This window comes from Neoarius graeffei, chromosome 2, assembly GCF_027579695.1.
Source record: "Neoarius graeffei isolate fNeoGra1 chromosome 2, fNeoGra1.pri, whole genome shotgun sequence".
Classification (NCBI taxonomy): Eukaryota; Metazoa; Chordata; class Actinopteri; order Siluriformes; family Ariidae; genus Neoarius; species Neoarius graeffei.
The window spans coordinates 90,417,812-90,441,154 of NC_083570.1; the positions used below are offsets into that span (position 1 = coordinate 90,417,812).

A 23,343-nucleotide genomic window follows, 5' to 3' on the forward strand; every position below is an offset into this window, starting at 1 on the left:
TTTCAGAAGGTGGAAAGCAATTTTTTTTTTCGTGTGTGTGTGCGTGTGTAACTCTGAAATCTGTGTTTGATCGTTGGTTAAGTGGCACAATTAGAAAAACTGTGTGATGTACTTCTTTGCCACTCAAACACATCTAAATAATCATACTTGGCAACTTTTCAAAATTCTCATGGGGGAGAAAAGTGCATGAATGACATTTTCAATTAGACGAGGGTATGATGCATGGTTGAAATGATAAAATCAGTGGCTCCCAATTAATTGCAAACCATTTGAAATTTATACAGTTAAAGAGTTTTTGAATTGTTGATATTGGTCTATCAATTACTATAGGTTATGGGATTCATGTATCAGGCATGAGAGAGCTCAGAGTGAAAAATCTGAAATAATACTCGTCTTAAATTTTAATATAATAACAATGAAAGGGAAGTCTTAAATCAGATTTTTAGCAAAAAATCTCATGCCTGAATATTGTATACATACAGAGTCCCACAGAAAATAACACAAGTGATGCTTTAGAAGAATGTTTATAATTTCTTAAAATAGTCACAGTGAATGAAAGTATTATTGTATTGCATCAAATGTGTTTTCCTTCTGTAAGCTCATGTAAAAATACAGAGAACTATATCATATATACATTAAATTTTAATAAGATTTGACCAAAATAGTAACAACTCAATTAAATAACTACTGCACTGTCTTAGTACTACTAAAATGCATCTCTCTCACTAAACACTTTCCAACAGAATTTTTAAAAAGCACTAGAAAGCCTATCAAAATCCTATCGGAATGCATCAAAGGAATTTGCTCATTTGCAAACTTTGACTGAAAGTTTTCAAACAAAATTTAAAAATGGCACTATAAATACTACCATACTATCAAAATATACTCCGCAAATAAATTCACTTGAATGCAAAATTTTAGTACTACCAAAATACACTCACTAGTAATCTTTCACTTACAGTAAAACCTCAAAACTCTATCAAAATCAATCACTTTCCAGATAATTCACTTGTAAACTTTCTCTTAAAACTTTCAAACATAAATTCAAAATAGCACTAAGACACTACTATACTATTCAAATGCACTCATCAAACAAATTCGATAGTTACGGCCACCCGACCCAGCATTAATTTTCCAACTGAAATAAATTCGCAAGACCCGGATATAAACATACAGACTTCTAAACTTTGACCTGTGCGCTCAGTGAATCACTTATCTTGCAAAATGCGTTGATCTGGCTGGTCGAACATTTGCTTATCCATGGAAATTCATTCTCCCATGCAACCTGGTATTTGCATTCATATTTTTGCCGTTTGGTATTGGGTTTAGTGGCCATGATGAATGAATGCTTGTAAAAAATGTCAGACAGCCTGGGTGAATCCTACATTACGGAAGTGACTGTTGTTCTGTTCGTTGATTGGTTAAAAATCAGTTGACATCAGCAGTGTTTCTCATACGATTCTGATTGGACATAATCGGGAGTATTTTTAACTTGGCGATAGGGATTTCCCCAAACCAGGAGATTATCCAGTTTTTAACAAATACGATCGGGAGGCAGAGGCTAAAATCGGGAGCCTCCCGCCGAAATCGGGAGGGTTGGCAAGTATGAATAATTAGAGGATAATTAAAATATTTTGTATGTCATGTTTATTTAATGTCAAGTTCATTTAATAGTTTTTTTTATTATATTAAATACTCAAAATATAAATATTCAAGTAAAATATATTTATTAAAATCTTTCCTGTAAATGTTTAAAAAAAGACATGTATCGGGATCTGTCAGAGACACGGCTTTGCGAAGGATAAGGGCAGTGCAATGGTTAAACTGTTGTCCTTCTGATCAGAAGGACATGAGTTCAAATCCTAGTATCAACAAGCTGCCACTGCTGTGCCTGTGAATAAATCCCTTAACCCTCAGTTGTTGTAAGTCCTTTTGGATAAATACCATGCTGTAAAATGAAGGACAGGGATCTTTGAGAAACAGAGATGTGTGAAGGATCAGGTGCAGTGGATGGTGTTTAGCTGTGACTGAAAGCTTTATTAAAGCTGCCTGGTGTAACACTGGAGACACGCTTACACACTCGCATTCAGTTGTGATGCTGTCAGCTGTTGTGTGAAAGATTTGATGATGAAATGTCTGTGGAAATAAGGGTGTTCATACTGCTGAGCACAGTGTCCTCTTTTCATTCTGTAGTTGATGGTGGTGACATCGACACTGAAGCAGCGTTTATGTGATCATCCTAAAGTTGATTATATTCCTATAACATGTCCACGTTTCACTTCTATTATAACACAGGGGTCTTAACTTCTTTGTATCTGTTTACAGCTGCATCTACAAAACAAGATCATTCCTGATATCAGTTAGGTTGTTTTAACTATAAACAGTCTTTCCTGTTCCAGGCATTAACACATTTTAATCTGTTTATGTGGAACATAAATGTGGTATAATGTACAGAAGAATGTACTGTTCTTTTTCACAATTCTGTACATGTACAGTACCTGTCAAAAGTTTGTATGCCCGTACTCATTCATAGGTTTTTCTGTATTTTGATTCTGTATTTTCTACATTGTAGAACAATACTGAAGACATCAGAATTATGAAATAGCATATGGGCAATATACAGCGGTGCTTGAAAGTTTGTGAATCCTTTAGAATTTTCTATATTTCTACATAAATATGACCTAAAACATCATCAGATTTTCACACAAGTCCTAAAAGTAGAGAAAGAGAACCTAGTTAAACAAATGAGACAAAAATATTATACTTGGTCATTTATTTATTAAGGAAAATGATCCAATATTACTGTACATATCTGTGAGTGGCAAAAGTATGTGAATCTTTGCTTTCAGTATCTGGTGTGATCCCCGTGTGCAGCAATAACTGCAACTCAATGTTCCAGTAACTGTTGATCAGTCCTGCACACCGGCTTGGAGGAATTTTAGCCCATTCCTCCGGACAGAACAGCTTCAACTCTGGGATGTCGGTGGGTTTCCTCACATGAACTGCTCACTTCAGGTCCTTCCACAACATTTCGATTGGATTAAGGTCAGGACTTTGACTTGGCCATTCCAAAACATGATTCTTCTTTAATCATTCTTTGGTAGAATGACTTGTGTGCTTAGGATCGTTGTCTTGCTGCATGACCCACCTTCTCTTGAGATTCAGTTCATGGACAGATGTCCTGACATTTTCCTTTAGAATTTGCTGGTATAATTCAGAATTCATTGTTCCATCAATGATGGCAAGCTGTTCTGGCCCAGATGCAGCAAAACAGGCCCAAACCATGATACCACCACCAACATGTTTCACAGATGGGATAAGGTTCTTATGCTGGAATGCAGTGTTTTCCTTTCTCCAAACATAATGCTTCTCATTTAAACCAAAAAGTTCTATTTTGGTCTCATCCGTCCACAAAACATTTTTCCAATAGCCTTCTGGCTTGTCCATGTGATCTTTAGCAAACTGCAATTGAGCAGCAATGTTCTTTTTAGAGAGCAGTGGCTTTCTCCTTGCAACTCTGCCATGCACACCATTGAGTGCGTTTACTGTACATGCACAAAGAGAAAATCCAATTTCTGCCGTTGCTCGACTGAAATCGAAGTTCTAAATGCCATGGATACACCTTAGCTAGGCTGAAATTGAACCGAACTTGATTTCTCGTAATCGAGCTACGCGACCTAGATTATGCAATTTTTGCCGAGCTACTTAGTGCATGTAAACCCTATCGAGCTACGTAGTCGAGCTACTTACTTCAGCACTGCCCCTTCTGGAAGTGACGAGTGACGAGACCACAAGCAGGAAACACAACAGCCTCGGTTGGCATGACAACAGTAGTAGCGAGCAGCAGAAGAGGTCAGGAGGAACAAACGAAGAAGAGAAAATGGCGAGCAGAAACGTGCACTTCTGGAGCAATGAGGAGACAGAGTTGAATATATTAAAATTCATGGACGGGAGAAAAACGTGCATTGGAGAACACGGAACTGATAACTGATGAACTCTTGAATAGCTCTTCTTCATGATGACAACCGGAAGTGTACCAACACGATGGGGCGTGTAGCGCCACCTGTGGCTCGGGTGCACAATGTACCTCACATAATAGCTCGATTTTCTTGTGTGCATGTAGGATTGGATTTCTCTGGCACCCCTGCTGGGACCCTTTGCTTGATTACCGACAGCAGCTCGATTTGGATGTGCATGTAAACGTACTGATTGTTGTTCAGTGTTCTCCTGATGGTGGACTCATGAACATTAACATTAGCCAATGTGAGAGAGGCCTTCAGTTGCCCAGAAGTTACCCTGGGGTCCTTTGTGACCTCACCGACTATTACATGCCTTGCTCTTGGAGTGATCTTTGTTGGTCGACCACTCCTGGGGAGGGTAACAATGGTCTTGAATTTCCTCCATTTGTACACAATCTGTCTGACTGTGGATTGGTGGAGTCCAAACTCTTTAGAGATGGTTTTGTAACCTTTTCCAGCCTGATGAGCATCAACAACACTTTTTCTGAGGTCCTCAGAAATCTCCTTTGTTCGTGCCATGATACACTTCCACAAACATGTGTTGTGAAGATCAGACTTTGATAGATCCCTGTTCTTTAAATAAAACAGGGTGCCCATTCACACCTGATCGTCATCCCATTGATTGAAAACACCTGACTCTAATTTCACCTTCAAATTAACTGCTAATCCTAGAGGTTCACATACTTTTGCCACTCACAAAGATGTAATATTGGATCATTTTCCTCAATAAATAAATGACTAAGTATAATATTTTTGTCTCATTTGTTTAACTGGGTTCTCTTTATCTACTTTTAGGACTTGTGTGAAAATCTGATGACGTTTTCGATCATATTTATGCAGAAATATAGAACATTTGAAAGGGTTCACAAACTTTCAAGCACCACTGTATGGAATTATGTGGTAAAGAAAAAAACAAAATGTGTTTCATATTTTAGATTCTTCAAAGTAGCCAGCGTTTACCTTGACGACGCTTTGCACACGATTGGCATTATCTTAACCAGCTTTATGAGGTAGTGACCTGGAATGCTTTTCAATTAACAAGTGTGTCTCGTCAAAAGTTAAGTAGTGCAAATTCTTGTCTCCTTAATGTTTTTGATATCAAACCGTAAAGATTAGATGAGATAGATTAGATTAGATCAAACTTTATTGATCCCTTTGGGAGGGTTCCCTCAGGGAAATTAAGATTCCAGTAGCATCATTACAGATAAACAGAGAAAAGAAATAGAGAAAAACTTCTAGATAAATTAAAATAAATTAAGTATTTACATATACAAATATAAAAGAATAAGATAATGGGAAGAGAGGAAGTGGAGGGGGGAAAGGGGGGAGAAGTGGGGTTAAGTTAAGTGTGTGTGTGTGTGTGGGGGGGGTGAAGCAGGAAAGATATTGCACTTTATATTGCACATTGTATTGCACATTGTCCAGTATTGCTTATTGTTAGGCTAGGCTACTGCTGCTTCCCGTCCTCTGTCCTCCTGTTACCCCTCTTCCCCCCCCAGAGAGGAGTTGTACAGTCTGATGGCATGAGGGACAAAGGTGTTTTTGAGTCTGTTCGTCCTGCACTTGGGAAGGAGCATTCTGCCACTGAACAGGCTCCTCTGGTTGCTGATGACGGTGTGCAGAGGATGGCTGGCATTGTCCATGATGTTCAATAGTAAATAATAAACGTGCATTAAACAGCCCTCTTCCACAACTGTAGTAATCCATACTAGTAGTTATTGCCCGTGACAATCAAAACTCTCAGGCGAGTCAGGGAGGGGATTCCTCTCCGAGGCTGCACGCAGTGTGTTAGTGTAGTATCTGACCAGGTGGGTGGAGCACAGAAGCACGGCAGGCCAGAACTGAGTTCTCAAAAATTTTTATTTTTAGCTTTTCAGCTTGTCTTTCACACTCTCCCAGCCACACACACACACACACACACACACACACACACACACACACACACACACACACACACACACACACAAGTGTTCTGGTTAGGGAGAGCTCCCTTTCTCTGCTCTCTCTCTCCTTTTAAAGGGCGCAGTCACTGGGGAAGATGCACAAATACAGGTTAATTCCCATCAGGTGCAGTGATTCCACCATTTACCTTCCCTGACTCCGCCTTCCATTCACAGACCGCCGCTTGGTCATGCCCCTGCTGCCACATACCCCCACTGCCCGACTCATGCCGGGGAGCCGTCTGGCCTGTAGCTGACTCCCCCGATGGGAGAGGAAATCCGCCACGACCATCTGGTCCCCCGGCCTGTGGACCACCTCGAACTTAAACGGCTGGAGTGCCAGATACCAATGGGTGATCCGCGCGTTGGCATCCTTCATGCGGTGGAGCCACTGCAGGGGCGCGTGGTCCGAACAGAGGGTGAAAGGGCACCCCAGCAGGTAGTAGCTGAGGGCGAGGACCATCCTTTTCGATTGTGCTGTACCTGCCCTCACGCACCGACAGCTTCCGGCTGATGTACAGCACTGGCCGTTCCTCCACCTCCTGGGACAGAACAGCCCCCAGCCCTCTGTCCGACACGTCCATCTGCAAAATAAAGGGGAGAGAAAAGTCAGGAGAGTGTAACAGTGGCCCCCCACACAGTGCAGCATTTACCTCCGAGAAAGCCCGCTGGCATTGCTCCGTCCACTGGACCGGATCTGGTGCTCCCTTTTTAGTGAGATCAGTCAGCGGGCTGGTGACATCCGAATAATTGGGTATAAACCTACAATAGTAGCCAGCCAGCCCCAGATACTTTCTCACCCCCTTTTTGGTCTTGGGCTTCGGGCAGGCTGCAATCGCTGCTGTCTTATTAATTTGGGGACGCACCTGCCCATTGCCCAAGTGGAAACCCAGATACCATACTTCCACCCGCCCAATCGCACACTTCTTCGGGTTGGCTGTGAGACCCGCTCACCTCAGCAACCTAAGGACGGCCCTTAGGTGTTCTAAGTGCCGCGGCCAGTCTTTACTGTAAATAATAATGTCATCCAAGTAGGCAGCCGCGTTGGTGGCGTGGGGGCGGAGGACCCTATCCATAAGCTGCTGGAACATAGCGGGTGCCTCAAACAGTCCAAAAGGAAGTGTGACGAACTGGTGTAAGCCAAACGGTGTGGAAAAGGCCGTTTTTTCTCGAGATAGCGGAGTCAAGGGGATCTGCCAATATCCCTTTGTCAAATCCAGTGTCGAATAAAAATGAGCCGTGCTTAGTCGATCCAGCAACTCGTCAATACGAGGCATTGGGTATGCGTCAAATTTAGACACCGTGTTGACTTTTCTATAGTCCATACAGAACCGGACTGACACGTCGGCCTTGGGAACCAAGACCACCGGGCTGCTCCAGTCACTGTGGGACTCCTTGACGATGCCCATTTCGAGCATGGCCTCGAGTTCTTCCCGAACCACCTTTTTTTGTGTTCGGGCAGTCTGTAAGGGTGGCTGCGCACTACTACCCCGGTGGCATCTCAATGTGGTGTTCTATGAGGGGGCGAGAACACATCAGAAAATTCTGTTTGCAACGGGGCGACCTCCGTGAGCTGGGTCGGGGAGAGGTGGTCTCCACAGGGGACTGGAGTGGTGGGCGATGTCAGTTTTCTTTTTTGAACCTCCGTCCCCAGCTCCGCCTTCTCCGGAACCACCGACACCAACGCCACGGGGACCTCCTCGTTCCAAAGTTTTAGCAGATTGAGGTGGTAAATCTGTAATGCCCCACCCCTGTCCATTTGCCTCACCTCATAGTTGACGTCTCCGACTCTCTGTGTGATCTCAAAGGGTCCTTGCCACCTGGCGATCAATTTGGAGCTTGACGTGGGCAACGACACGAGTACTTTATCTCCTGGTGTGAATTCCCTAAGGCGCGTGCCCCTGTCATACAGACGGACTTGACGTTCTTGGGCCTGCCGCAAATTCTCCTGGGTTAGGTGCGTGAGTGTGTGGAGTTTGGCGCGCAAGTTGATAATGTATTGAATTTCGTTTTTACTGGTTGAAGGTCCCTCCTCCCAATTTTCCCGTAGCACATCCAGAATGCCACGCGGCTTATGCTCGTATAATAATTCGAACGGGGAGAGCCCCGTGGAGGCTTGTGCGACCTCTCCCACTGTGAATAACAGGGGCTCAAGCCATTTATCCCAGTTGCATGTGTCTTTGCTTGCAAATTTTCTAATTATGTTTTTGAGGGTGCGATTAAAGCGTTTGACTAAGCCATCCATTTGTGGGTGATAAACGCTGGTGCGGATAGGCTTAATTCCCAGTAACCCATACAGTTCGCGCAGTGTGCGTGACATAAACGTAGTGCCTTGATCAGTCAGAATCTCTTTGGGGATTCTGACTCGGGAGATGACACGGAAGAGTGCTTCTGCAATACTACATGCTGAGATATTGCGAAGAGGCACTGCTTCCGGATATCGCGTTGCATAGTCCACCAGAACTAAAATAAAGCGATATCCTCGTGTTGACCGATCTAATGGCCCGACGAGATCCATCCCAATTCTTTCGAATGGGGTCTCGATTAATGGCAGAGGGCGCAAAGGCGCTTTTGGAATGGCCACGGGATTTATTAACTGGCATTTGCGGCACGCTGTACACCACCTATGGACATCGCTATGAATCCCTGGCCAATAGAACTGGGCCATTATTCGGGCTAGTGTCTTATCCTGCCCCAAGTGTCTGGCCACGGGATTAAAGTGAGCCGCTGGGAATATAAATTTCTGGCGGCTCTTTGGGATTAAAAGCTGTGTTATTTTTTCCTTAGTCTGAGTGTCCTGCATCACTCGGTACAATCTATCCTTAAAAATGGAAAAATAGGGGAAGGATGGAGTGGCATTTGGCTGGAGAGTTTGACCATCGATAACTCTTACTTGGTCAAACACATGCCACAGAGTCTCGTCTTGCGACTGCTCTAACGGGAAATCCACAAGGGAATCCCTGAGAGAGGGAGGAGGAGCATGCTGCTCCTCACTTTGACGCAGTGATGACGTAGACGGCTCTGTGACAGCTGCTTCTACCAATGCCACTCCGGGACCTCCCCCTGCTGAACTATGGCAGGCCCCACTCTTCACTAAATGCATCATTAATTCCCGAAATCCCAGTCAATCAGTCCCCAAAATTATCGAGTGGGTAAGGCGAGGATTAACTGCCGCCTTTACTCAAAATTTTTCCCCTTGAAATAGAATGTGGACCGACACTAAAGGGTAGTTGTGAACATCCCCGTGCACCCACAACACCTTCACCAATTGTGCTCTTCCCAATGCCTCGTCTTGCACCAGGCTTTGGTGGATTGAGGTCTGATTACAGCCGGAGTCCACCAAAGCCTGATATCTATCCCCTTGGATACTCACCGGTAGGTGATACGCTCCGGCCCGATCGAGGGCAGTCCCTGGCGCATTGGGGATCCGGACCACCGCGCCCACCTCCATCACCAAGCACTGATGCTGGAGGTGCCCCGGTTCCCCGCAGCGCCAGCATACTGGCCCAGGCTCTCTCCCTGCACCGGTGTTCCAGAGATCACTCACCTGAGGGGGGGAAGACACAGAGAAGGAAGTAGGAAACAATAGGTCACCGCGGGTACGGTGGGCCGGCAGGGGTGGAGCCGGCCCCTGCCTCCGCAGTGGGAGAATGGGTCGAAGACAAGGAACAGAGGGAGAGAGAGAAGAGAGGGGAGAAGGGAAGACACACTGTCCTGCCATCGGAACGGCTGCCATATAGTCCTCTGCCAGCTCGATGGCCTGATCCAGCGACGCTGGGCGATGGCACTGGACCCACTCCGCTGTTCCTTCCGGAAGCCAGGCGACGAATTGTTCCAGCGCCACCAGATCGATGATTCCCTCGGCATCGCGGTTGTCGGCCCTCAGCCACTGCCGGCAGGCGTCCCGGAGTTGCTGGCCAAGCGCTAACGGCTGGCCGACCTCCTTCAGGTGCAGTGCATGGAAACGCTGCCGTTGCTGTTCCGGGGTGCGACCCACGCATTGGAGAATGGCCCTGCGGAGGTCCACATAGGCCAGCCGGCTGTTGGCAGGGAGCTGTAGCGCGGCCAACTGCGCATCGCCCATTAGCAGGGGGAGGAGGCGCGCCGCGTGCTGTTCCACCGGCCAACCCCACGCCTCTGCTGCCTGCTCAAAAAGAGCGAGGAAGGCTTCGGGGTCATCATGCGGACCCATCTTCGTTAGGGTGAGGTAGAGAGGGTCCGTGGCGGTGGTGATGGTGGACCCCGCCGACGCGAGCAGGTGCCGGAACACCTGGCGATCTTCCTGTTGCACCAGCACCAGGGCTTCGAACCGTTGTTCCTGCTCCTTCCAGAGGGCGATCAGCACCTGGTGCTGGCTCTGTTGGGCCGTGGAGAGGGCATGGACCAGGTCCTTGAAGAGGGAGGACTCCATGTGGCCGTTTCGGCATCACTGTAGTATCTGACCAGGTAGGTGGAGCACAGAAGCACGGCAGGCCAGAACTGAGTTCTCAAAAACTTTTATTTTTAGCTTTTCAGCTTGTCTTTCACACTCTCCCAGCCACACATGCACACACACACATACTCAAGTGTTCTGGTTGGGGAGAGAGCTCCCTTTCTCTGCTCTCTCTCTCCTTTTAAAGGGCGCGGTCACTGGGGAAGACACACGAACACAGGTTAATTCCCATCAGGTGCAGTGATTCCACCACTTACCTTCCCTGACTCCGCCCTCCATTCACAGACCGCCACTTGGCCACGCCCCCGCTACCACAGTTTGCATGAGCATTTAGACGATGTGAAATGAATGCGTGTTGGATTAGTACTAATCCCATGTTTTGGAAAATCAAAAATGTTGTCTTGGGCCCCTCTGGGATGTCACCAATCCATGTCCAAAGTATGGAGTACGAGCGTCCATCCATGTTGATTTGCATAGGTGAACAGACAGAGACAGACAGCCTTCCTTTAGTAGTATAGATTGTCAAGAACTGCTCAACTAAGTAAAGAGACAGAACATCCATCATTACTTTAAGACATGAAGTGACTTTTAATTCATAAAAATAAAGTAAAAACATTGAATTAGAAACTACTTTTCCAGTAGCTTTTTTTTTTTAAACCGCCAACACATTCTTTACTTGTGACCCCATGAGATCAGATCAGAATGCGGTTGTTTTTTTTGTGTGTGTTTGTTTTTGCTGTTTCCTGTATTTTCTTTGTAAAAAGTATCACAAAAGTCCTGAATGGTGTCAAGAGAATTTTTTTTTTTCTCACTCAGCCAATCAGGTTCCAAATTGCAAAGTAGCAAGTTGGAGGGTAGAGGGCCAGTGGGAATATAAGCAGCTATAAAGTATGTTAAACAAGGTAAATTTCAATTTCCATAACAATTACAGGGCAGATCTATTAAGTAAGGAGCAGAAAAAAGTGCTCTCCTGGCAGCATTTTTTCTATCCAAAAACGTCTAATGGGAACACGGCCTCAGGCTTAGGCATACTTGCTTTGTCACCAAAATTGCAAGAGAAGTTAGATTTATTTCACTGACATGCATTTAATATTTTCTCATACAGCAGGTCTTCTCAGAGTTGCACCCAGTGATCACTTGTATTTAAAAACAAACAGCAGCAAAAAAAAAAAAAAACACAAACCCTGTAGATTTACTTTATTACATTCCAGGCATTTAGCAGACACTCTTATCCAGAACAATATACAACAGGACCCTGACATACCCACAGCAGTGGGCAGCTCAGGGAGCAGTTGGGGTTTATGTGCCTTGCTCAAAGGAACTTCAACACTTCCTGCTGGTCTAGGGAATCAAACCAGCAACCTTTTGGTCCTAAAGCTGCTTTTCTAACCTTTAAGCCATGGCTTACCCATTTTATGAACATACTTTAGCTATTCAAATACAACCCCGATTCCAAAAAAGTTGGGACAAAGTACAAATTATAAATAAAAATGGAATGCAATAATTTACAAATCTCAAAAACTGATATTGTATTCACAATAGAACATAGACAACATATCAAATGTCGAAAGTGAGACATTTTGAAATTTCATGCCAAATATTGGCTCATTTGAAATTTCATGACAGCAACACATCTCAAAATAGAGATCTTGCAGTCACGTGACCGGAAAGTACACAGACGCCATCTTGTCGGTCAAAAACACCGCTGAATACTGCTGCACTCGTGTACAGAATGGATCAATTTCAACTGACGGACTACACGGCTCATTTTTCTAATGAACAGATAACTAGATATATGTCTAAAATAAACGATCTACAGATTAGTGACCCTTATGGCTTTCCGGACGGAGTTTTCACGACCGTGTCAGTGGATTTTGAACTGCCAGCGGAATACCCGGACGTGTATAATTACCTCATTAACTTTCCCTCGCTGTTCAGTGGTGAAGCACTGCGTACTTATAAATCTCTGCACAGTTATCTTTACAGAAATTCAGGATTTGTCAGCGACTCAGATGTGGCATCTTGTAAACAAGAAAATAATCCTCACTGGATGGGTAAGTCACTTAAGTATTACTAGTACTGCACTGACCAGCCGATTATAGAATAGAATAAGGTAATTCCAGCTGTAATTCCAAATTGTCCGTTTTGTTTACCATGGATCTGGTGTTGGAGAGGTAAAGGCTTAGCAGTGGAGGTTTGAGTAGCTGTTTTCTGAGCTTAGTCAACAGGCCGGCTCTACAGCCTCGCTTTTGCTTCCGCTCCCGGCGCTGCCTCCTTTGCTTTGCTTCCTATAACAATCCACGGAGACCCCGCTGGTCTCGCTATCTCGTCCGGAATGTTTTTTTTCCTCGTCCGGAATGTTGTGCATGCGATGGAAATCGCTACAAACTGTCATTTTCTGCTGGAAACCCATGTCCAGTAAGTCCATACGGTTGTAGTGGATATTGAAGTCCGGTACAGATGAACAACACGCAAAAATACACACAAAAAACATAAAAAACGTGCACAGGTAGGGAGAGCTTGTAGCCGCAGCCGTTGTAGTAGAATTGTATATAGTAGGGTTTTCCAGAAGAAAAGGTAGAAGCAGAAGTAGAAGTAGAAGGCGGAAATATGACGTTTGACCGACAAGATGGCGTCTGTCACAATCTGGATCGGCTGTGACGTCACATGCAAATGCTCCATAAGAGGCTGGAAAAGTTAAAGGTACAAAAAAGGAACAGCTGGAGGACCAAATTGCAACTCATTAGGTCAATTGGCAATAGGTCATTAACATGACTGGGTATTAAAAGAGCATCTTGGAGTGGCAGCGGCTCTCAGAAGTAAAACTGGGAAGAGGATCACCAATCCCTCTAATTCTGCGCCGATAAATAGTGGAGCAATATCAGAAAGGAGGTCGATCTTTCACCCATAGAAAACATTTGGCGCATCATAAAACGGAAGATACGACAAAAAAGACCTAAGACAGTTGAGCAACTAGAATCCTACATTAGACAAGAATGGGTTAACATTCCTATCCCTAAACTTGAGCACCTTGTCTCCTCAGTCCCCAGACGTTTACAGACTGTTGTAAAGAGAAAAGGGGATGTCTCACAGTGGTAAACATGGCCTTGTCCCAACTTTTTTGAGATGTGTTGTTGTCATGAAATTTAAAATCACCTAATTTTTCTCTTTAAATGATACATTTTCTCAGTTTAAACATTTGATATGTCATCTATGTTCTATTCTGAGTAAAATATGGAATTTTGAAACTTTGAAACATTGCATTCCGTTTTTATTTACAATTTGTACTTTGTCCCAACTTTTTTGGAATCGGGGTTGTATTAGGCCCATTATTTACAGTTCAGTAATACTTAGGCTCATTTTTTTTTCAACAATATGAGTCATAGACATTTATTTTGTAGTTTCCTCTGATGGAACACACTTTTATTAGTTATCATTAGACTGAAGACATTATTTATAGATCCAGTTATTTGAGTTCTTGAGATTTGGATTAAACCTGTTCAATCAAGCAGGTCCCTTATACCTAGAGCTTGATAATAAATATAATAAGCTTAATATTTTTTTTCCAGACATTTAAACCTATAGTTAGCTCCTTTTGGTGAAATGTGAACGTTGTTTTCAATCCCAGGAGCAGTCCTACAGAGTTCAACAGATCCCTGATCCTCTTGAAAACAGTGGTCTGGAGTTCAGTGTAGCTAAACTGTGGATTAATCTGCATCAGATGTGGATTGGTTCAGTTTGTCATGTTACCTCCTGTTTCAAGTTTCTTGATGCTGGGGAAAGGGTTGTAATGGTCAGTGGAGGAGACAGAATGCCTTACTGATATATAAAACCAGACTTTCCTAGGATCGGAGCATTGTAATTAGTTCACCTTTGTGATGCTTAAAGTTGAACTTGAGAAGATGAACTTCATGAAAAATGCACGTCCTCATGTCAGATTATATGGCTTGTTTGTCTACACAGTGAAACGCCATGCAATGGATGAAGTCAGTGCCTACCACTTTGCAAACCAGCTTGCACAAATGTGATGTGTGGAATTGTGCAATCAATTCAATATTCAGAAGGGATTTTTTTCAATATGAAAAGAAACCTGAGATTTGGGCCCTTGCCCGAAACAAGTCCAGAATCGGTCCTGTGTGCGGAACCATGTCTGTGGACCAAGTGTGAAAAGCCTCCCAAAATGGTGGTTGTTAAGAAAGGACAAGCAGAATCAGATGTGTATATGTGTACGCTTGTGTGAGTTGGTAAATTGATTTTCTTTGTGCAGTCCTATCAATTTGCAAGAGACCCTTGAAAAACAAGTGATGTGCAAGCCCATACCTGAGATTAACCACAAAATCAATCCAGGGGAGAGAGAGAGAGAGATACAAAGTAAATGGTGATTGCTTAGGATGGTCTCTTTCACCAGTGGTGCTGTTGTGTATTTGGACACACACACACACACACAAAAGATACTCCAGGCAAGATTGGATTGAAGGAACTAATATCGAGGAAATTGGTTTAGGGTTTGTTCTATTTGTTTGGCTCTCAGCAAAGCAGGACTGAGTGACAACAAAAAGACAGGTGAGGATGGAGAGAAACAGACTGCGAGAACAGCAGAGTAAAAGAAGAGCAATGTGGCAGTAGGATGGCAGGACGATTGATATCTCCGTCCTAGCAAATTCACATGCAGTTATGGAAACATTTTCTTTATTAGGGCAAATGTCAAAGTTTGTAGCGTTTGAAAAAGCACAGGTAGGCAGGGTCATCATAGATATATTCATAATCATCCACAGTAATACAGGTGAGGGAACCAGGAAGTGCTACACATGGAAGTAGAAACTCATTTGCTAACGGATTACGAGTGAGTTTTAAGGACATAAATGCACAGTGAAATGACAGACTTGAAACAACAGAGTAAAAATAACCAAACTACCCAAGGTCATGCCCCAGTTCTGGTGGGCGTATTTGATTGATCAACAGTGGTTCTAATGGTTCTGTTTATTCCACAGAGTCAGAGAATAGGCCCAGGAGACATGGGGAACCAGGGTCCAAAACACATCCAGTGCAGGCTAAATGGAGGACTGATGATGGTAAGTTACTCGATATATTACACATGTAGTGTTTTCGTCTTCTATGAAATGAACACTCCCTCTGTCTTCTATGAAATGAAAGGATGGGTGTGCAGTGTGTATTGGTGTGTCTTTGCCTATCATCTGTTAAATGTAGAAGGCAGGTTGAAAATTAAATGTACTTAGGTTCAGGTAGTAAAGATGAGCTCTCACATTGGATCTGACTTCTGTTTAGGGATTGTTCAACAATGAGCCAGTAGTAAAGCTGTGAGACAGGGTTCAGAGATCAAGAACCATCTCCAAAACTCAAGAACGGACTTTAAAACTGAATAGTTGACTCTAAAACTCAAGAATTGATCACAGAACTCAAGAACTTGCTCAAACTCAAAAACTGGCTTTACAACTTATGGCCTGACTCGATAACTCAAGAACAGACTCCTTAGCTCAAAAATAGTCTCCAAAACTCAAAAATTTACATCAAAACTCAAGAACAGACTTGAAAACTCAGGAACTGACTCCAAAGCCGAAGATGATGATGATGGAATCTCACTTCGAAAGTGAGTGGTGCATGAGTACCCAGCAACATCTAGTGATGAGTTCTCTTGTGGGAAAGCAATCCTATCCTGGAACAGCAAACTTTGCTGCAAGTGCTGCAGGTTTATACGGCACTAGTGTCTAGACAGGTGCTGGCACTGGCTTTTCTCCTGGCCCTTTTCTCATTAAGCCACCTTGTCCTATTTGTTTCGAATGTGTCAATACTGTTTAGGCAGGTTTGTCGCCACGTCACACAATTAAGCAGTAAGCAGTAGCTTCCCAGGAGTCAGTATCGATGCTGCATACCTTGAGATTTTGTTTCAGTGTATCTTTATAATGGAGTCTTTGCCTTCTAATTGGTCTTTGTCCTATCTTTAATCTTTCCCAATTAAGGGAGTAAAACACAGCTTTGGGTATCCTGGTATCCTCCATTCTAACTAGGTGGCCTACCCAATGCAACTGTGCCTTAATGACCTGACATTCCATGTTGGAGACCTCACAGCACTCAAGAACTTCAACATTAGAAACCTTGTCATGCTATTTAATACCACAAATAGATCTCAAGCAGTGCTGTTGAAATTGCTCCAGAAGCTGAATGTGGCGGCGGTAAGTTGATCAGATCTTACAGCCATATAGGAGTGTAGTGAGAACTGCTGCTTTGTACACATTGATTTTAGTTTGAAGCCGAACACCATGTTCATCCCACAGTCTGTGTCTCAGTGCACCAAATGAGCTGCTACTTTTAGCCAGGCACTGTGTGATTTCATCATCTACAGTTGCTGAGCTTGACAGGATACTACCAAGATAGCAGAATTTCTCTGCTGACTTTAGAGCTGTGTTATTGATGGTGACTACAGGATTTACATGAGAGTCACCAGGAGCTGGCTGAAGCATGACCTCTGTCTTCTCAAGACTAATTGTCAGGCCGAATCTTTCTGATGCATGAGCAAACCTAGTTGTAATCAGCTGGATGTCCTCAGGGTATGGGCCACTAGAGCACAGTTGTCTGCAAAAAGCAGGTCCCTAATTAGCATTGACAGTGTCTTTGTGTGAGCCTGAAGACATCTTAAGTTGAACAACCCACCATCAGACCGAAATTGTATATAAACCCCTTTGTCTAAATCTCGGAATGCATCTAGTAGCAGAAGAGAAAACACAATAGAGAACAGGGATGGAGCCAGAACACAACCTTGTTTTGTTCCATTGGTGACAGGAAATGCGTCAAATGATGCCACATTCCTGAACTCTAGCCAAAATCCCCTCATGAAATGACTTCATGATTGCCACAAACCTATCTGGGCAGCCAAGTTTCTGTAGGATTATCCAAAGGCTGTCATGGTTGATGGTCTCGACGCAATACCCCAGAACCTAGAGGAACTTGATGTACCTCTATCACTGGAGGAGATAATGAAAGCCATCAAACAGACCTCTTCTGGGAAGTCTCCTGGTGTGGATGGTATTCCTGCTGAGATGGTGATACCTATATGTGGAGCAAACTCACTCAACTATTTGCACTGATATGGGAGAAGGGAGCAGTTCCTCAAGACTTCAAGGATGCCTCTGTTGTACATTTATACAAGTGAAAGGGCAACCGTGACATCTGTGACAACCATAGAGGCATATCTCTTCTTTCCATCGCAGGGAAAATACTGGCACAGATTCTACTTAATAGGTTGATTGAACACCTGGCTGACTCAATATATCCAGAATCCCAGTGTGGATTCAGGCAGGGCAGAGGGACCGCAGACATGATATTTACTATGAGGCACATCCAGGAAAAAAGCTGTGAACAAAACATGACTCTATGTGGTGTTCATTGATTTAATCATAGCATTCAATACCATCAAAGCTGAAGAACTAACTCTACAACTAAGGAACTGATTGCAGAACTCAGGAACTGATTGCAGAACTCAGGAACTGACTCCAAAGTTGAAGTACTGACTGCAGAATTCAACAACTGACTCAAAAACTGGCTTTACAATTCAACACCTGACTCTGTAACTGAAGAACAGACTGCATAACTCAAAAATAGTCTCCAAAACTCAAGAATTGACATCAAAACTCAAGAACAGACTCAAGAACTTGGCAACTAACTCCAAAGCTGAAGAACTCATCTCATCTCATTATCTCTAGCCGCTTTATCCTGTTCTACAGGGTTGCAGGCAAGCTGGAGCCTATCCCAGCTGACTACGGGCGAAAGGCAGGGTACACCCTGGACAAGTCGCCAGGTGATCACAGGGCTGACACATGGACACAGACAACCATTCACACTCACGGTCAATTTAGAGTCACCAGTTAACCTAACCTGCATGTCTTTGGACTGTGGGGGAAACCAGAGCACCCGGAGGAAACTCACGCGGACACGGGGAGAACATGCAAACTCCACACAGAAAGGCCCTCGCCAGCCACGGGGCTTGAATCCGGACCTTCTTGCTGTGAGGCGACAGCGCTAACCACTACACCACCGTGCCGCCCAGCTGAAGAACTGACTCGACAATTCAAGAACTGATTGCAGAATTCAAGAACTGACTCAAAAACTCGAAAACTAGCTTTATAACTCAAAGCCTGACTCCATAAGTAAAGAACAGACTCCATAACTCAGGAAGTGACATCAATAATCAAGAACAGACTCCAGAAATCAAAAACTGACTTCAAAACTGAAAAATTGACTCTACACTTCAAGAACTGGTCACAGAACTCATGAACTGACTCCAAAGTCTAGGCATTTACTACATATCCCAAGACTCAAAAACTAAAACAAAAACTGGTTATACAACTCAAGGTCTGACTCCATAAATAAAAAATGGACTCTCAACCTCATGAACTGACTGCAAATCTCAATAACAGACTCGAGAACTCAGGAACTGACTCCAAAACTAAAGAATTGATTGTACAACTCAAGAACTGGTTGCATAACTCAAGAACTGGCACCAACGTCGAGGTACTGAATGCAGAACTCAAGGACCGACTCAAAACCCCCCAGAACTGACTTTACAACTCAAGCCCTGACCCCATAACTCAAAAACACACTCCAAAACTCAAGAACTGACTGGAAATCCAAGAACTGACTCTACAAATCAAGAACTAACTCCAATACTCAGAAACTGAATTTACAATTCAAGAACTCACTCCATAACTCAAGAACTATCTCAAAGCCCAAGAACTGCACTGGAAAAAAATGATATCTTAGCAAGTGAAAATATCTTGAAAATAGTTGAAACAATTTAACACTTCCTATTAGAAGAATACAAGACACCAATTCTGATATTATTAAACCTAGTTCTAGATTACAACCAACTTATTCTCAGATGTCTTATCAAGTAAAAATATCTGCCCATACAGCAAAACAATTTCACTAGTATTAAGTAATTTTCTCCTCAAATTCAGTTTTCAGTTTTTTGCAGTGTGAGTCGACAACTCAGTAACTACTTCCATTTCATTGCATTTGTTTCACTAACTAACAGCTATCAAGCTTTTGAACTCTTGCTGTTGAATGAATGCACAGTGGTGCTTGAAAGTTTATGAACCCTTTAGAATTTTCTATATTTCTGCATAAATATGACCCAAAAGATCATCAGATTTTCACACAAGTCCTAAAAGTAGATACTGTAAAGAGAACCCAGTTAAACAAATGAGACAAAAATATTATACTTGGTCATTTATTTATTGAGGAAAATGATCCAATATTACATACCTGTGAGTGGCAAAAGTATGTGAACTTTGCTATCAGTATCTGGTGTGACCCCCTTGTGCAGCAATAACTGCAAATAAACGTTTCCGTAAACTCTCGTAGTTACCAGAGGACTAGCCCCCCACTGTAACCCTAGCTATGTAATAGGCGAGAGGCCGAGGGCTATGGAAACGGAGATCGTCACCACCCGATGCACCACATGGTACGGGAAGGACCTTGACTATTTTTTTTTCCTCACATGAACTACTCACTTCAGGTCCTTCCACAATATTTCGATTGGATTAAGGCCAGGACTTTGACTTGGCCATTTCAAAACATTAACTTTATTATTTTTTAACCATTCTTTGGTAGAACGACTTGTGTGCTTAAGGTTGTTGTCTTGCTGCATGACCCACCTTCTCTTGAAATTCAGTTCATGGACAGATGTTCTGACATTTTCCTTTAGAATTCGCTGGTATAATTCGGAATTCATTGTTCCATCAGTGATGGCAAGCTGTCCTGGCCCAGATGCAGCAAAACAGGCCCAAACCATGATACTACCACCACCATGTTTCACAGATGGGATAAGGTTCTTATGCTGGAATGCAGTGTTTTCCTTTCTCCAAACATAACGCTTCTCACTTAAACCAAAAAGTTCTATTTTGGTCTCATCCGTCCACAAAACATTTTTCCAATAGCCTTCTGGCTTGTCCACGTGATCTTTAGCAAACTGCAGACGAGCAGCAATGTTCTTTTTGGAGAGCAGTGGCTTTCTCCTTGCAACCCTGCCATGCACACCGTTGTTGTTTATTGTTCTCCTAATGGTGGACTCATGAACATTAACATTAGCCAATGTGAGAGAGGCCTTCAGTTGCTTAGAAGTTACCCTGGGGTCCTTTGTGACCTTGCCGACTATTACACGCCTTGCTCTTGGAGTGATCTTTGTTGGTTGACCACTCCTGGGGAGGATAACAATGGTCTTGAATTTCCTCCATTTGTACACAATCTGTCTGACTGTGGATTGGTGGAGTCCAAACTCTTTAGAGATGGTTTTGTAACCTTTTCCAGCCTGATGAGCATCAACAACACTTTTTCTGAGGTCCTCAGAAATCTCCTTTGTTCGTGCCATGATACACTTACACAAACATGTGTTGTGAAGATCAGACTTTGATAGATCCCTGTTCTTTAAATAAAACAGGGTGCCCACTCACACCTGATTGTAATCCCATTGATTGAAAACACCTGACTCTAATTTCACCTTCAAATTAACTGCTAATCCTAGAGGTTCACATACTTTTGCCATTCACAGATATTTAATATTGGATCATTTTCCTCAATAAATAAATGACCAAGTATAATATTTTTGTCTCATTTGTTTAACTGGGTTCTCTTTATCTACTTTTAGGATTTGTGTGAAAATCTGATGATATTTTAGGTCATATTTATGCAGAAATATAGAAAATGCTAAAGGGTTCACAAACTTTCAAGCACCACTGTATTACTCGTGAGTTTAGAGGTTGTTTTGATGGCTGTCTGTTCTGTAGTGTTCCTGTAAATTTGAGCTATGTTGCCATGGTGATTCAGCACAGTGTCCCAATTACTGCTGAGTGGGGAAAAGTGATGACATTTCACCCCTGGGGTTCAGGAACCCCAATTGCACATAAGGTTCCTTTGAATAGGTATGATTAGTGCACTTGACCTCCTTACGGCAGGGAGAGAGAGACAGAATGAGGGATTGGGGAGAGGGTAAATGTGTGAGTCAGAGTAAAGTGGAGCAGAGAGCCTAATACCTCCTCCAGGAACTTAAGTTCTAAAAAATTAAGATGAGAAATCCACTAATCCAGAAGAGGATGGGTTTCCCTTTGAGACTGGTGTTGAGTCTGCTGCCTCTGGCTTGTTGATCATGGATCAAGATGTAGATCCAGATTTCTGATCTCTGATGCCTGTCTGTTATTAAGAGTGCTATCCAAATGAAACATAGCCTTGGAATTGTGGAGCTGTCTTACCAATACACACATTTGTTGTTTTCAGCCAGAATAATGCTGATATCCAAGTAACTCTAAAGGCCAAGTGTGCAGCAACGGTGAATGTCACTGCATAATGAGAAAATGTTAGCTTGCAGAGCCGTGTAAATATTTGGTGATTGCAGCCGAAGCTACAAATATTCTGTTCAGTACAAAGGCAATATGTATGAAAGAGAACCACAGATTCATTCCTGCAAAAGGGTCTCCATCCGAGAGCATGCACTCATGTTTTTATTTGCTTTTCTGAAAAGAATACAAGAAAGGTGAATGAGAAAGCCCTGGAAAACCAATGGTTTACTGTTCAGCCAGATGTGTGTGGGCCATTTATGAGCCAGGTGTGCTCTCAGGCTGTAATTCTCTGATCAAATTAACCCACAGAGATGCAACCTAGAGAGAAACAGTACACTTCCTTATGTGACTTCTGACCCCAACAGCTGCCACGGTGCTACTGTTTTTATCATCATGCAGGTGGAATCTCATGTTGCTTTACTTGATGTAAGAAAGCGAGATATTTTTCACATCAACAGTTATTTATTTATTTATTTATTTTTGGTCTGTGTCCAGCTGACTGGCAGGGTATTAACTCAGGCTCACACAACCTGGCATATGTTGCTAACAAGGCTATGTGATGCAAGGTTACATTACAGTCCAGTTCACTCCTATTGATTTATTTTCTATTAATAATCTGTTGAATTCTCGATATTGATTAATCCCAAAGTGTTGGTTCATTTTCTGTAACAGCAGCTACAGAACCACAGACTCATTATTGCATCTAGGTAAATCACATGCTTATATTAATGTGTTCATTCTAATACATTATTCCACAGGGACTTGTATAGCAGATGATCTAAATACAGTGTCTTGCAAAAGTATTCATCCCCCTTGGTGCTTGTCCTGTTTTGTTGCATTACAAGCTGGAATTAAAATGGATTTTTGGGGCGGTTAGGACCATTTGATTTACACAACATGCCTACCACTTTAAAGGTGCAAATAGTTTATTTATTTATTTTTATTGTGACAAATGATCATTACAATGAAAAAGCAGAAATCTGGAACATGCATAGGTGCTCCATGGGATATTCAACGTTTGGGATATTTTTTATAACCCAACCCTGATCTATACTTCTCCAGAACTTTGTCTCTGACCTGTTTGGAGTGTTTCTTGGTTTTCATGTTGCTTGCTTGGTAGTGTTTCAGAGTCCTTCCAGAACAGGTTGATTTATACAGACATCATGTGACAGATCATGTGGCACTTTGATTGCACACAGGTGGATCTTAATCAACTAATTATGCGACTTATGAAGTGAATTGGTTGGAGCAGCTCTTATTTAGGGGTTTCATACCAAAGGGGGTGAATACCGATGCACACTCCAGATTTCTGTTTTTTCATCTTAATTATTGTTTGTGTCACAATAAAACAACAATTTTCACCTTTAAAATGGTAGGCATGTTGTGTAAATCAAATGGTGATAACCCTCCAAAAATCCATTTTAATTCCAGCTTGTAATGCGACAATCTTGTCACTCAATCTTGTCGTATATGGCTTATAGCCGACTAGGTGCGGCTATAAGCCATATACGACAAGATTGAGTGACTGGAATAACTGTTTTATTCTATCCACATTCACTGAATTTTGAGAACCAGAGCATTTTTATTTTTATTTTTTGCAAAGT

At 42.9% G+C, this 23,343-nt stretch overlaps 1 protein-coding gene across 3 annotated transcripts in view; it reads left to right on the forward strand.

Annotated features, from left to right (window-relative positions):
* Window positions 1-23,343, forward strand: part of spock1 (SPARC (osteonectin), cwcv and kazal like domains proteoglycan 1) — a 699,184-nt gene that overhangs the window by 431,880 nt on the left and 243,961 nt on the right. For all 3 annotated transcript variants that reach the window (XM_060915187.1, XM_060915189.1, XM_060915188.1), the window contains exon 4: window positions 15,383-15,463. In XM_060915187.1, the coding sequence (XP_060771170.1) occupies window positions 15,383-15,463 (81 nt within the window). The remainder of the gene's footprint in view (window positions 1-15,382; window positions 15,464-23,343) is intronic.